This window comes from Toxotes jaculatrix, chromosome 14 (genome assembly GCF_017976425.1).
Source record: "Toxotes jaculatrix isolate fToxJac2 chromosome 14, fToxJac2.pri, whole genome shotgun sequence".
NCBI classification, from domain to species: Eukaryota; Metazoa; Chordata; class Actinopteri; family Toxotidae; genus Toxotes; species Toxotes jaculatrix.
The window spans coordinates 26,162,362-26,175,285 of NC_054407.1; the positions used below are offsets into that span (position 1 = coordinate 26,162,362).

The window sequence follows — 12,924 nt, forward strand, 5'->3', positions numbered from 1 at the left end:
CTGGGGAAGGGTACAGAAAAGCTTCTGCTGCTTTGACAGTCTCAGTGAGCACAGTGTCCTCCATCATCGGTACGAGGGAAAGATGAATGCAGCAATGTGCAGAGTCATCCTGGATGAAAACCTGCTCCAGAGAAACTTTGACCTCAGACTGTGACGGTTCATCTTTCAGCAGGACAACAACCCTAAGGACACAGCCAAGACAACAAAGGAGAGGCTTCAGACCAAACCTGTGAATGAGTGGCCCGGCCAGAGCTCCGAATCTGACTGAACATCTCTGGAGAGATCTGAAAATGGCTGTGCGCCGACACTGCCCATCCAACCTGATGGAGCTTCAGAGGTTCTGCAAACACAGGTGTTTCCAAGCCTGTGGCATCATGCTGAAGAAGACCTGAGGCTGTCTGGAATAACTCATTTATCTTGTAAACTCTGCAGAGACGATTGATCCACAAAACAACAGCACACCTGTCAGCAACATATGACACTTGCACAACAGACCAGGGCCCTGCTGCATATAGGAAGGCTCATGACCCTCCAGCGTAAGTGTTGACTGCAGAAGGACAGAAGACAGCTGGGAATGAGAGCCTCAGCTCTGCCCTTGATGAGCTGAGAAGTGGTTCGCTGGGTGCAGACAGCTGCCTGTCAAGACTCACAAGGTCACAGTGAAGCCGGAGTGTGAAGCTGTTAAAGTCAAAAGGGCTCGTGTGCTTCTTCAGGAGGCCTTCAGGTGCTCCACCCAATAAACACATGATTTAAGGAGCTCTTCTGCTAACGTGACAGTAGCTATGAGCACAGACCTGCTGCCGGGATGTGGGGGAGGTGATAAGTGTTCTGTATGACCTAAATGTATTTATTTACAGTATGGGCGCTGAAACCTGTGAAAGCAGGCAGCTGTCACGCTCCATCTTTTATTATAGATGGAGGAGGGTCAGCTGAGGTCCACTGGGAGGCAAACAAGGACCAGGAGGAGGAATCCAAGGCAAAAATTCACAAGTTTATCTTTGTCCTCCTGGAGGACAGAAGACAGACAACATGATCTGCAGACACCCAGACAGTGCCTATTGTTTTGGTGACAGGGCGACGTTAAAAATTCAACTGTTAGAAAATGTTTCATGAAACTTAAATGAAAATTTTTATGGTTGATAAACTTAAAAAAAATCCTTTGTGGAACTGATGAACATTCACATTTCTAACGACATGATGAGACGATGTGTCGGAAACTGGCTCCAAATATTTCACAAACTCAGAAGAATTTTTTTTATTTTTCTGAAAGTAAAATGAAAATGGCTTCATATGGTTATGATTGTAAGGAGCACTAAAATAGATGCTGATCTAAGACCCGTTCATAAGCTTCAGTTTCAATGACCAATCATTACATGAGCCTTCCAACTGTCCACACCTTTATTTCCAAATACAGATGTTCCTTTTTGGATGAGTGTCCTTTGTTTTCTCCCTCTGTCCTTACAGGGCGACAGTGTGGAGGCTCTGCCTCCTGGATGTGTATAAAGAGGGTTTCAGGAGGACAAGAGGACAGGAACACAGCACCTGCAGGTGAGTACACATACGCTTCATGACGACTTAACCATCACATCACATATGAAAATAACATGTCTCTGTTTTTCCTTTCCAGACGCCCATCAGATCAAATCTATCAACGCGGAGAGGACGAGGGAACAGGTGAGTAGCTCTGTGCTGTTTTCAAGAGTTTTAAAAATAAAATGTGAAAATTAATATTCAAAACTTTATAACTTTGCTAGTAGCTTCTGATCCCATCAAGCTAACAAAGAACCCCATGAAGACAACAGATGTCCTAACATTTGACTGAGCCTGACACTTTTCTGCTTATTGCAGTTACTTAACACAGCCTGTGATGTTCAGTTCATCTTCTCTATGAGCAGAGATGCATTAAATTATAAACCTGCTACAAAGGACGTTTTAAGTTCTACAGCTCCTCCTCCAGGGACCATGAAACCAAAATGCTTTCAAACCACTCCCTTGGTTCACAGCTTTCAACATGTCGAGTGACGCCGTGATGGCGGAGTTTGGGGCCGCAGCTACCTATCTGAGAAAGTCAGAGAAGGAGCGTCTGGAGGCCCAGACTCGACCCTTCGACATAAAGAGGCAGTGCTTTGTGCCCGACCCTGAGGTGGAGTACGTCAAAGCCACGGTCACCAGCAGAGACGGCGACAAAGTCACTGTTGAAACCGAGGAGGGGAAGGTACAGTGCACGCACGTGTGACACACTGAGAATCCATCCACAGCACTGAACCTCTACACCGAGCACAACAACACAGTTCCAATGTGTGTGTCACTGCAGACGGTCACGGTGAAGGAGGCAGACGTCCACCCTCAGAACCCGCCAAAGTTTGATAAAATTGAGGACATGGCCATGTTCACCTTCCTGCACGAACCCGCTGTGCTGTTCAACCTCAAAGAGCGTTACGCAGCCTGGATGATCTACGTGAGTAAAGAGCACAAAGCTGCGGATCCCAGCACTGTACGACACCTTCAGTCCGAGTGAAAAGGCTTGTTGTGTGTCTCTGTGTGTCCAGACCTACTCAGGGCTGTTCTGTGTGACTGTCAACCCCTACAAGTGGCTGCCAGTGTACGATCAGTCGGTGGTCAGCGCCTACAGAGGAAAGAAGAGGAGTGAAGCTCCTCCTCACATCTACTCCATCTCTGACAACGCCTACCAGTACATGCTGTCAGGTATGACACTGCATTTATACAGAGCTTTCCTCGTCCCATCCACCAATCAGAGCACTGTGACGCTATGGGTCATACTCATACGGGTCTCTAATGCAGCCCTTTGCTTCAGGAAACTCTAACATCCTTTCTGACAGCATCTGATCATTTAAAGAAAAGTGTCCTAACTATGAACACTGTCTTCAATCCTGCAGACAGAGAAAACCAGTCCATCCTCATCACGTAAGTAACTCTGACACATGAAGCATGTTTCTGATCTGAGGAGTGGAGTTTATGTTTTTCCAAAATGCTCAGTTTGATGTTGAGTGTTGTTGGTCCCCAGTGGAGAATCTGGTGCAGGAAAGACTGTGAACACCAAGAGAGTCATCCAGTACTTTGCCAGCATTGCAGCTGTTTCTGGCAAGAAGGACAGCAGTCAGGAGAAGAAGGCTGGTTTCACTCTTTACATTCTGATCAGCATGAAGGAGGAAGTTTTGAACTTTAGAGCTTAAAAGTTGGCATTGACTAAATCCACAGGGCACCCTGGAGGATCAGATCATCCAGGCCAACCCTGCTCTGGAGGCTTTTGGAAACGCCAAAACCATCAGAAATGACAACTCCTCTAGATTTGTAAGTCTGGTCGTTTCAGAGAGTCGCTGTCGGCTCAACTGCGTTATGTTCACAGCGTCTAAACAACATGTTTTCATTGCAGGGTAAATTCATTCGAATCCATTTTGGAGTCAGTGGCAAACTGTCTTCAGCTGATATTGAAACTTGTGAGTACACAGAACATAAAGAGTTGAAAGTCAGGAACAGAGTTCTCCCAACCCCAGAACTCACCTTCATACCAATGTGTTATGTGTTGGCAGATCTCCTGGAGAAATCTCGTGTCACTTATCAGCTAAAGGCTGAGAGAGACTACCACATCTTCTACCAGATTCTGTCCCAGAGGAAGCCAGAGCTGCTGGGTGTGTAGTGTATGAAACATATTTCTGACTCTCAAAAATATCACATACACTCAGACTGAAAATTGTTTTCTTTTGCAGAAATGCTGTTAATCACCAACAACCCGTACGACTACGCCTACATCTCCCAGGGAGAGACGACTGTGGCCTCCATCAACGATGCAGAAGAGTTAATGGCAACTGACGTAGGTGAAACTGAGTGTTTCTTAAAAGCTACATACAGTGTCATTACTCTCAAATGTAATTCTGTTGTTAAAGGAAGCTTTTGATGTCCTGGGCTTCACCCAAGAGGAGAAGAATGGCATTTACAAGCTGACCGGAGCCATCATGCACTACGGGAACATGAAATTTAAACAGAAGCAGAGGGAAGAACAAGCAGAGCCCGATGGCACAGAAGGTAAAAGACCAGGACAGAGAGAAACAGTCACTTCCACTGAAACATGAGAGCCAGCCTGAAAAACTCTGGTCACCTCCAAACAAGACAATACAGTAAATGTATGATCCAAACAAAATCCGTTTACAGATGTGGACAAAGTTGCATATCTGATGGGCCTGAACTCCGCTGACCTCATCAAAGGCCTGTGTCACCCAAGAGTTAAAGTCGGGAACGAGTGGGTCACCAAAGGTCAAAGTGTTCAGCAGGTGAGTCCTCATGGCCGAGGATTGTTAACGCAGATTAATGTTTTAGAAAAGCATGGTGCAAAAAACAATACAGAACTTAATCAACTCTCTGTTTTAAATTGGTAAAAACAGGTGTATTATTCTATTGGTGCACTGGCCAAGTCAGTGTATGAGAAAATGTTCTTGTGGATGGTGGTGAGAATCAACCAATCTCTGGACACCAAACAACCTCGGCAGTACTTCATTGGTGTGCTGGACATCGCTGGGTTTGAGATCTTTGATGTGAGTGTCATAGATTAAATGACCAAACTGCATGAAACCAGCTGGATCTTTGAGAGAATTAACAGTGAAACAAGAAAACTTACAACTATAATCCTCTCTCTGAAATATGTTGTTAAACGTACAGTTCAACACCTTCGAGCAGCTGTGCATCAACTACACCAACGAGAAGCTGCAGCAGTTCTTCAACCACCACATGTTTGTGCTGGAGCAAGAGGAGTACAAGAAAGAGGGGATTGTGTGGGAGTTCATTGACTTTGGTATGGACCTGGCTGCCTGCATTGAACTCATAGAGAAGGTTGGTGTTTTCAAACACACAGATCATAACGTCACAACTATATTATAGGCTGTAAATTTCAATCAGCTGTCAACTAACTGTCCTTCAGCCCATGGGCATCATGTCCATCCTTGAAGAGGAGTGCATGTTCCCCAAAGCCAGCGACGCAACATTTAAAGCCAAGCTGTATGACAATCATCTGGGTAAGAGTCCCAACTTCCAGAAGCCCAGGATTGTTAAGGGGAAGGCAGAGGCTCATTTCTCCCTGGTTCACTATGCTGGTACTGTTGATTACAACATCACAAACTGGCTGGAGAAGAACAAGGACCCACTGAACGAGACTGTGGTGGGCTTGTATCAGAAGTCCACCCTGAAGTTACTGGCTGTGCTCTTTGCTGGGTATGCTGGAGCAGATTCAGGTAAGGGATCTTTTACCTTACTGAGTACTACAGTTATGAACCGTCCAGAAAATCAGTAAGAAAGTGACAGTTACACTACCTTCCACACAGCCCAGGATGCAGGAGGGAAGGGAGGAAAGGGAGGAAAGAAGAAAGGTTCTTCCTTCCAGACTGTCTCTGCACTGCACAGGGTAAAACATTTCTGAGGTTTGGTGTACCCTATGGCCTAGCAGAACCCACTGAAGAACCCACCTAGAACCCACTGCCACTGATGTTTGTTGTCCACATTAACAGGAGAACCTGAACAAACTGATGACCAACCTCAGGTCAACTCATCCCCACTTTGTGCGCTGCCTCATCCCCAATGAGACCAAGACTCCCGGGGTGATGGAGAATCCTCTGGTCATGCACCAGCTGCGCTGTAACGGTGTGCTGGAAGGAATCAGGATCTGCAGGAAGGGATTCCCCAACAGGATTCAGTACGGAGACTTCAAACAAAGGTACATACAAATGCATGTGAATGCAAAAGTAAGCAAAAAAGTACATTAACATTTCCATCATTATATATTTGTCCTTATTTCAGATACCGTATCCTTAATCCCAATTCCATCCCTGAGGGACAGTTCATTGACAACAAGAAAGCAGCAGAAAAACTGTTAGGCTCTCTGGACATCGACCACGAGCAGTATAAACTGGGACACACAAAGGTGACACTGATTTTAATTTTAAAAGAATAAAAATAGCTTGGTTAAAGGCAGTTAGACTCACGTTTCCTGGATCTTCACTAGGTGTTCTTCAAAGCTGGTCTGCTGGGTGTTCTTGAGGAGATGAGAGATGATCGTCTGGCTCTCATCATCACTGGAATTCAAGCCAGAGCCAGAGGAATACTCGCCAGGATTGAGTTCCAGAAGATTGTTGAGCGCAGGTTGGTTCTTAACCTCCAACATTTGCTGTAAAAACAGGAAAGGTGAAATGAAAAATGGCTTCATGTTGCCAATGTTATCCACAGGGACGCCTTACTGGTGATCCAGTGGAACGTACGTGCCTTCATGGGAGTCAAGAACTGGCCCTGGATGAAGATGTTCTTCAAGATCAAACCGCTGCTGAAATCAGCTGAGACTGAGAAGGAGATGGCAAACATGAAGGAGGAGTTCACGAAGCTCAAAGAGGCTTACGCTAAATCTGAAGCCCGCAAGAAAGAGCTGGAGGAAAAAATGGTCACACTTCTCCAAGAGAAGAACGACCTGCAGCTTCAAGTCCAATCCGTAAGATCGCTCATTGGGTTTCCCCAAAACTTACAACGTTCACTTTCAGCCAAACACATGATGAATAAAAACGTGATCAATCTACTGTCTGCAGGAACAAGACAATCTGGCAGATGCTGAGGAGCGCTGTGAGGGTCTGATCAAGAGCAAGATCCAGCTGGAGGCCAAAGCCAAAGAGCTGACAGAAAGACTGGAGGATGAAGAAGAGATGAATGCAGAGCTGACCGCCAAGAAGAGGAAGCTGGAGGACGAGTGTTCGGAGCTCAAGAAGGACATCGATGATCTGGAGCTGACTCTGGCTAAAGTGGAAAAGGAAAAGCATGCCACTGAGAATAAGGTAAGTAAAGTGGCTATGAACCAGAGCAGCAGATTATGTGTCATGTGAAAGGGGTCTCTCATAGTGACAGAGCCACAGACAATCACCCAACTCTGCAGAGCATTTTAGCATCTTTCAGCCCATTGTCTTGGTTTTACGATCCACGACTTTACTTTTTGGTTCACTCTCACCGCCCTGAACAGGGTTTCCATTCATCAGGTGGACGGAGATACGACTCCAGATGAACATGACGTTACTCTTTGGCTGCTGGATGTTTGCTAACAACTTCACCGTGTCAGTGTTGTGTTTACTGCTGCCCCCAAGTGGTCAGAAATACATTATGTTTTCATGAAGAATGTTCCTATGTTTTAGATGTACCAGCAACTTTGTCTTTTGTTTTCAGGTGAAAAACCTGACTGAGGAGATGGCAGCTTTGGATGAAATCATTGCCAAGCTGACCAAAGAGAAGAAAGCTCTTCAGGAGGCTCATCAGCAAACGCTGGACGACCTGCAGAGTGAGGAGGACAAAGTCAACACTCTGACCAAGGCCAAAGCCAAGCTGGAGCAACAAGTGGATGATGTGAGTATAACTCTACATAAATTCATCAGAACATAGACTTGATAACTGTGATGTTTGAACTATTACATGGTTAATCTTTTTCCTGTGCTTTGAAACAGCTTGAAGGTTCTCTAGAACAAGAGAAGAAGGTCAGGATGGACCTTGAGCGAGCAAAGAGGAAGCTGGAGGGAGACCTGAAGTTGAGCCAGGAGAGCCTGATGGACCTGGAGAACGACAAGCAGCAACTCGAAGAGAAGCTGAAGAAGTAAGTTTCCTCTTAAACCTCAAAATTTATGTCCAAGGCCAACGTTCAGTGCCAGTGCAGGAAGTGCTGTGACCCCCAAGACTGGGACTCCTGCCCCTTCACAGGCCTGTGGTCAACGCTCACCTTTATATCAGCCCTAACCACAAAGCTTCCCTTCCTTCAACCAAGGCTTTTAGCTGCTTTACCTTAACCATAGCTCATTTGATTTAACTACAACCGTTCCATCACCTTCTAACTAATCTGTCGTTGCCATGGGCAGATTCTGTAGAGAGCAAGAGTCTGAAAAACATGTCACTGAACATAATCTGGGGTTTTCTAGATTTGTCCAATACTGTTGCTCTAGTATGGCAATAGGGTTGCTCAAACAGGTAAGAAAAATCTCACTTTGGAACAACTTCCTACCTACATCTTTTCTCTCCACAGAAAGGACTTTGAGATAAGCCAGCTTCTCGGCAAGATTGAAGATGAACAAGCTCTGGCAGCCCAACTTCAGAAGAAACTGAAGGAGCTACAGGTCAGCTGACACGAACACAGCCTTCAGTTTGACCAGAGACATTGTTCTGCTTGTTGCTCTGCATTATTAATGGAAGTTGTGTACGTCAGGCTCGCATTGAAGAGCTTGAGGAAGAGCTGGAGGCGGAGCGAGCTGCCCGAGCCAAGGTGGAGAAACAGAGGGCCGACTTGGCCAGAGAGCTGGAGGAGATCAGCGAGAGGCTGGAGGAGGCTGGAGGAGCCACCGCCGCCCAGATCGAGATGAACAAGAAGAGAGAGGCTGAGTTTCAGAAGATGCGCAGAGACCTGGAAGAGGCCACTCTGCAGCACGAAGCCACTGCTGCTGCGCTAAGAAAGAAGAACGCAGACAGCGTGGCCGACCTCGGAGAGCAGATCGACAACCTGCAGAGAGTCAAACAGAAGCTGGAGAAAGAGAAGAGCGAGCTCAGGCTGGAGCTGGATGACGTGGTCTCCAACATGGAGCAGATCCTCAAGTCCAAAGTGAGTAAATTAGCACAGCAGAATGAAAAGCATGCTGTCACATTATCCCATGGGTAAAGATGTCTGAAGGAGATCCTTAACACGTGAGCAAATTGTGTTTATTCTCAGACGAACTTGGAGAAAATGTGTCGCACTCTCGAAGATCAAATGAGTGAACTGAGGACTAAAAGCGATGAAGGCCAGCGTGCCATAAATGATTTCACCATGCAGAAAGCAAAGCTTCAGACTGAGAATGGTAAGACTGCTCTTTGAAGCTGTGAAATTGAAAATGTCATATTTAAGAAAAGAGCATCATTTTCTTCTTTGACAAAAGGTGAGCTCACCAGGCAGCTAGAGGAGAAGGACTCCTTGGTCTCCCAGCTGACCAGAGGAAAGCAGTCGTACACTCAGCAGATCGAAGACCTCAAGAGACAGCTAGAGGAGGAAGTCAAGGTGTTTGAAATGACCAGAAATACAATTTCCACATAGACACCGCTGAGTTTGACAGTATGTTCATCACTGCTTGAACACTGACCTTACAGGCCAAGAACGCACTTGCCCATGCCGTGCAGTCTGCTCGCCATGACTGTGATTTGTTGAGGGAGCAGTTTGAGGAGGAGCAGGAGGCCAAAGCCGAGCTCCAACGCAGCTTGTCCAAGGCCAACTCTGAGGTGGCTCAGTGGAGAACCAAGTACGAGACCGATGCCATCCAGAGGACAGAGGAGCTGGAAGATGCCAAGTAAGATCAGCTGTGTCCTGACCGGCAGCACATACATGGTTTTGAGAAAGTTGGAGAATAACTGTGACATGTTTTGTCTCAACTAGGAAGAAACTGGCTCAGCGTCTGCAGGACGCAGAAGAAGCTGTGGAGGCTGTTAATGCTAAATGTTCCTCACTGGAGAAAACCAAACATAGGCTTCAGGGTGAGATTGAGGATCTCATGGTGGATGTGGAGAGATCCAACGCAGCTGCTGCAGCTCTGGACAAGAAACAAAGAAACTTTGACAAGGTAACCAGAGAGAAAAGACGGCACTTGAGGGAACTGTGATTGGATGAATTAATATGTGAGTGATCAAACACTGAATATCATTTAACCAGGTCCTTGCTGAGTGGAAGCAGAAGTATGAGGAGTCCCAGACTGAGCTGGAAAGTGCCCAAAAAGAGGCTCGTACTCTCAGCACCGAACTCTTCAAACTGAAGAACTCTTATGAAGAAGCTCTGGATCATCTGGAAACCATGAAACGAGAAAACAAGAACCTCCAAGGTAGGAAGATGTGATGAAAGTGCAGCTTGTCTTATAACATCCACAGAATACAGCAGGGAGGTAAGAAGGAGAGTAATAAAATCAATGAAAATGCCCCAAACAGAGGAAATCTCTGACCTGACTGAACAACTTGGCGAGGGAGGAAAGAGCATCCATGAGCTGGAGAAGATCCGTAAACAGCTGGAGCAGGAGAAGGCTGAGATACAAGCTGCTCTGGAAGAAGCTGAGGTTCACAAGTACACCTTTGATGGCAGTATTCCTCTGATTGTTAGAACACAGGCATATTAACAGAAGAGGCTGTTTTTCCAGGGCTCTCTGGAGCATGAGGAGGGTAAGATCCTCCGAGCTCAGCTGGAGTTCAACCAGGTGAAGGCTGACATTGAGCGTAAGCTGGCTGAGAAGGACGAGGAGATGGAGCAGGCCAAGCGTAACCATCAGAGAGTGGTAGACACTCTGCAGAGCTCCCTGGAGGCTGAGACTCGCAGCAGAAACGAGGCTCTCAGGGTTAAGAAGAAGATGGAGGGAGATCTCAACGAGATGGAGATCCAGCTGAGCCAGGCTAACAGGCAGGCAGCAGAGGCTCAGAAGCAGCTCAAAGGAGTCCACGCTCATCTGAAGGTAAGACTGGAAGTAGGATCAACGATGGGACGTGGTTATGGATTGTTTTCTTTGGCTTTTTAATCAGAGGAAGATCCTGATTCTCTCCGTTGACAGGACTCCCAGCTGCAGCTGGATGGCGCTCTCCGTGCCAATGACGATCTGAAGGAGAACACTGCCATTGTGGAGAGACGGAACAACCTGATGCAGGCTGAGCTGGATGAGCTGAGGTCTCTGGTGGAGCAGACTGAGAGAGGTCGGAAACTGGCTGAGCAGGAGCTGCTGGATGTCAGTGAGAGAGTTCAGCTGCTGCACTCCCAGGTAGCTCAACAGCTTTTTACTCACTGGATTTGAGTTTGGCAGTTTACCCCAATCAGCTGATTAGTTCTAAAATTGCAATCTACTGTTGCCTGACCCTCCCTACAGAACACCAGTCTGCTGAACCAGAAGAAGAAGCTGGAGGGGGACACCACCCAGCTTCAGAACGAGGTGGAGGAGGCTGTGCAGGAGTGCAGAAATGCTGAGGAAAAGGCGAAGAAGGCCATTACTGACGCTGCCATGATGGCAGAGGAGCTAAAGAAGGAGCAGGACACCAGCGCTCACCTGGAGCGTATGAAGAAGAACATGGAGCAAACCATCAAAGATCTGCAGCACCGCCTGGATGAAGCTGAGCAAATAGCCATGAAAGGTGGCAAGAAGCAGGTTCAGAAACTGGAGGCCAGGGTGAATACTTCTCATGACAATACTAATGTACAGGCCAGGATTTTCTGCCTTTAACAAACAAATGTGTAACAGCTGAAACTATACCTGTTCCTTTCAAGGTGAGAGAGCTGGAAAATGAGGCAGATATGGAGCAAAGGAAAAGCAGCGAATCAGTGAAAGGTATTCGCAAGTATGAAAGACGCATCAAGGAGCTCACTTACCAGGTATCCTGTTCACAATGTCTGCGACAACAGTTCAACAAAAAGATGGAAACGTCTGCTTTAGTCAGTAAATGTGTTTCCTGCTTTAATCAAACAGGCTGAGGAGGACAAAAAGAATCTGAACCGCCTGCAGGACCTGGTGGATAAACTTCAGCTCAAAGTCAAGTCATACAAGCGAGCTGCAGAGGAGGCTGTAAGCTAAAATATATATAGAGACCATTTGTCCTTTTATGTGTGCATCACAGTCACACTCTAACACACTAATCTTGATGATCTAGGAAGAACAGTCCAACACAAATCTTGGCAAGCTGCGCAAGTTGCAGCATGAGCTGGAGGAGGCAGAGGAGAGGGCCGACATCGCAGAGTCCCAGGTGAACAAGCTGAGAGCAAAGAGCCGTGACTCTGGTGCTAAGGTCGGTAACGGTCCAGAAAGACTCTAAATGTAACTGAGAATTATTTCTATGAATCTTCAGAAATTTTGTTTTCTTTGTACAGAAATCACATGATGAAGAGTGAAGCCTTTCAGTGGATCTTCAGGAATGTTGTTTAGTTGTAGTGTTTTAGTTTCTTTATTCTCCATGAAACATGAGTGGAATAAAGAATAAATGAGTTTTGAATGCACCACCATTCTCTGCTTCCTGTGTTTTACACTCAAACCTGGAAGATCAGGAAGATTCAAAGCGACTAAGAACTGAAGCTCTGTGTTCATCCTGACAACAGCTTCCAAACCACAAAATGAAAACAGAGCAGCTTCTCCTGTTCTGACACGTCCAGACCTTCGCTCCCTGGCTGTTTAAGTTGTGCTGTAGTTTGAGCAGCACAGATGAGACAGAGCTCCAACAATAAACATCTCAGCTTCATGCTTTCACTCTGAACATGTATGATAATGTGACTGAGCTTTGAATCAGTGTCTAAAGCAGCTCCTCTGGTTAAGCAAGCTCTTTGTTTCCTTTGAAAAAGTGCATCTGCAATATGCTCTGTACAACACACACACACACACACACACACACACACACACACACACACACACACACACACACACACACACACACACACACACTACATTCCCTCTGTTGTCTCCTGTTGGCTGAAAGCTGATCCCTGCAGTTTAACACTTTTCTGTAATGAGATTCACACAGTGAAGAACCTGAACAAATATTTTTCTAAAAGTAAAAAGCAGCTAAAGATTTTAAAGTCGACTTACACCTGCAGTGATGAATATTTAGCACAACAAGAGTGACTGATGAGGGTTTTACACACATTCACATCAACACTGATCTGTCATCTCTGCAGCTTAGAGCCGTGAACCAGACACACAAAGGAAAACCACAGACTGTATAAAACATGGACGTGGCACCCGTGACGTCACCCATTGACTGTTTCAGATAGAGAGGTTTTAGGTGGAGCAGCAGAGTTTGGTGGAGTTGTGGGAGGAAATTTATTTCTAGCCTGTTATTTAACTGTGAAACAATCATTATTATTTCATATTGATAAAATATATTAAAACGTTAAAAACATTATTATTATTGTTGTCATTATTA

At 46.0% G+C, this 12,924-nt stretch overlaps 1 protein-coding gene across 1 annotated transcript; it reads left to right on the top strand.

Moving 5' to 3' along the window:
* The first annotated feature begins 1,630 nt into the window (after nucleotides 1-1,630).
* On the top strand, nucleotides 1,631-12,004 carry LOC121192616 (myosin-6-like). Its single transcript, XM_041054361.1, has 38 exons — nucleotides 1,631-1,674; nucleotides 2,004-2,215; nucleotides 2,315-2,458; nucleotides 2,550-2,706; nucleotides 2,898-2,925; nucleotides 3,026-3,131; nucleotides 3,220-3,312; nucleotides 3,395-3,458; nucleotides 3,552-3,650; nucleotides 3,729-3,832; nucleotides 3,906-4,044; nucleotides 4,171-4,289; nucleotides 4,401-4,550; nucleotides 4,675-4,845; nucleotides 4,934-5,243; nucleotides 5,334-5,413; nucleotides 5,517-5,722; nucleotides 5,806-5,929; nucleotides 6,011-6,147; nucleotides 6,232-6,487; nucleotides 6,582-6,824; nucleotides 7,207-7,383; nucleotides 7,482-7,627; nucleotides 8,051-8,141; nucleotides 8,231-8,620; nucleotides 8,729-8,855; nucleotides 8,934-9,052; nucleotides 9,142-9,338; nucleotides 9,425-9,608; nucleotides 9,698-9,863; nucleotides 9,967-10,091; nucleotides 10,173-10,481; nucleotides 10,578-10,781; nucleotides 10,887-11,183; nucleotides 11,282-11,386; nucleotides 11,481-11,576; nucleotides 11,662-11,796; nucleotides 11,879-12,004. Exons 2-38 carry the CDS (start codon nucleotides 2,012-2,014, stop codon nucleotides 11,897-11,899), a joined length of 5,823 nt encoding a protein of 1,940 aa, XP_040910295.1. The 5' UTR covers nucleotides 1,631-1,674; nucleotides 2,004-2,011; the 3' UTR covers nucleotides 11,900-12,004.
* The last annotated feature ends 920 nt before the right edge of the window (nucleotides 12,005-12,924 follow it).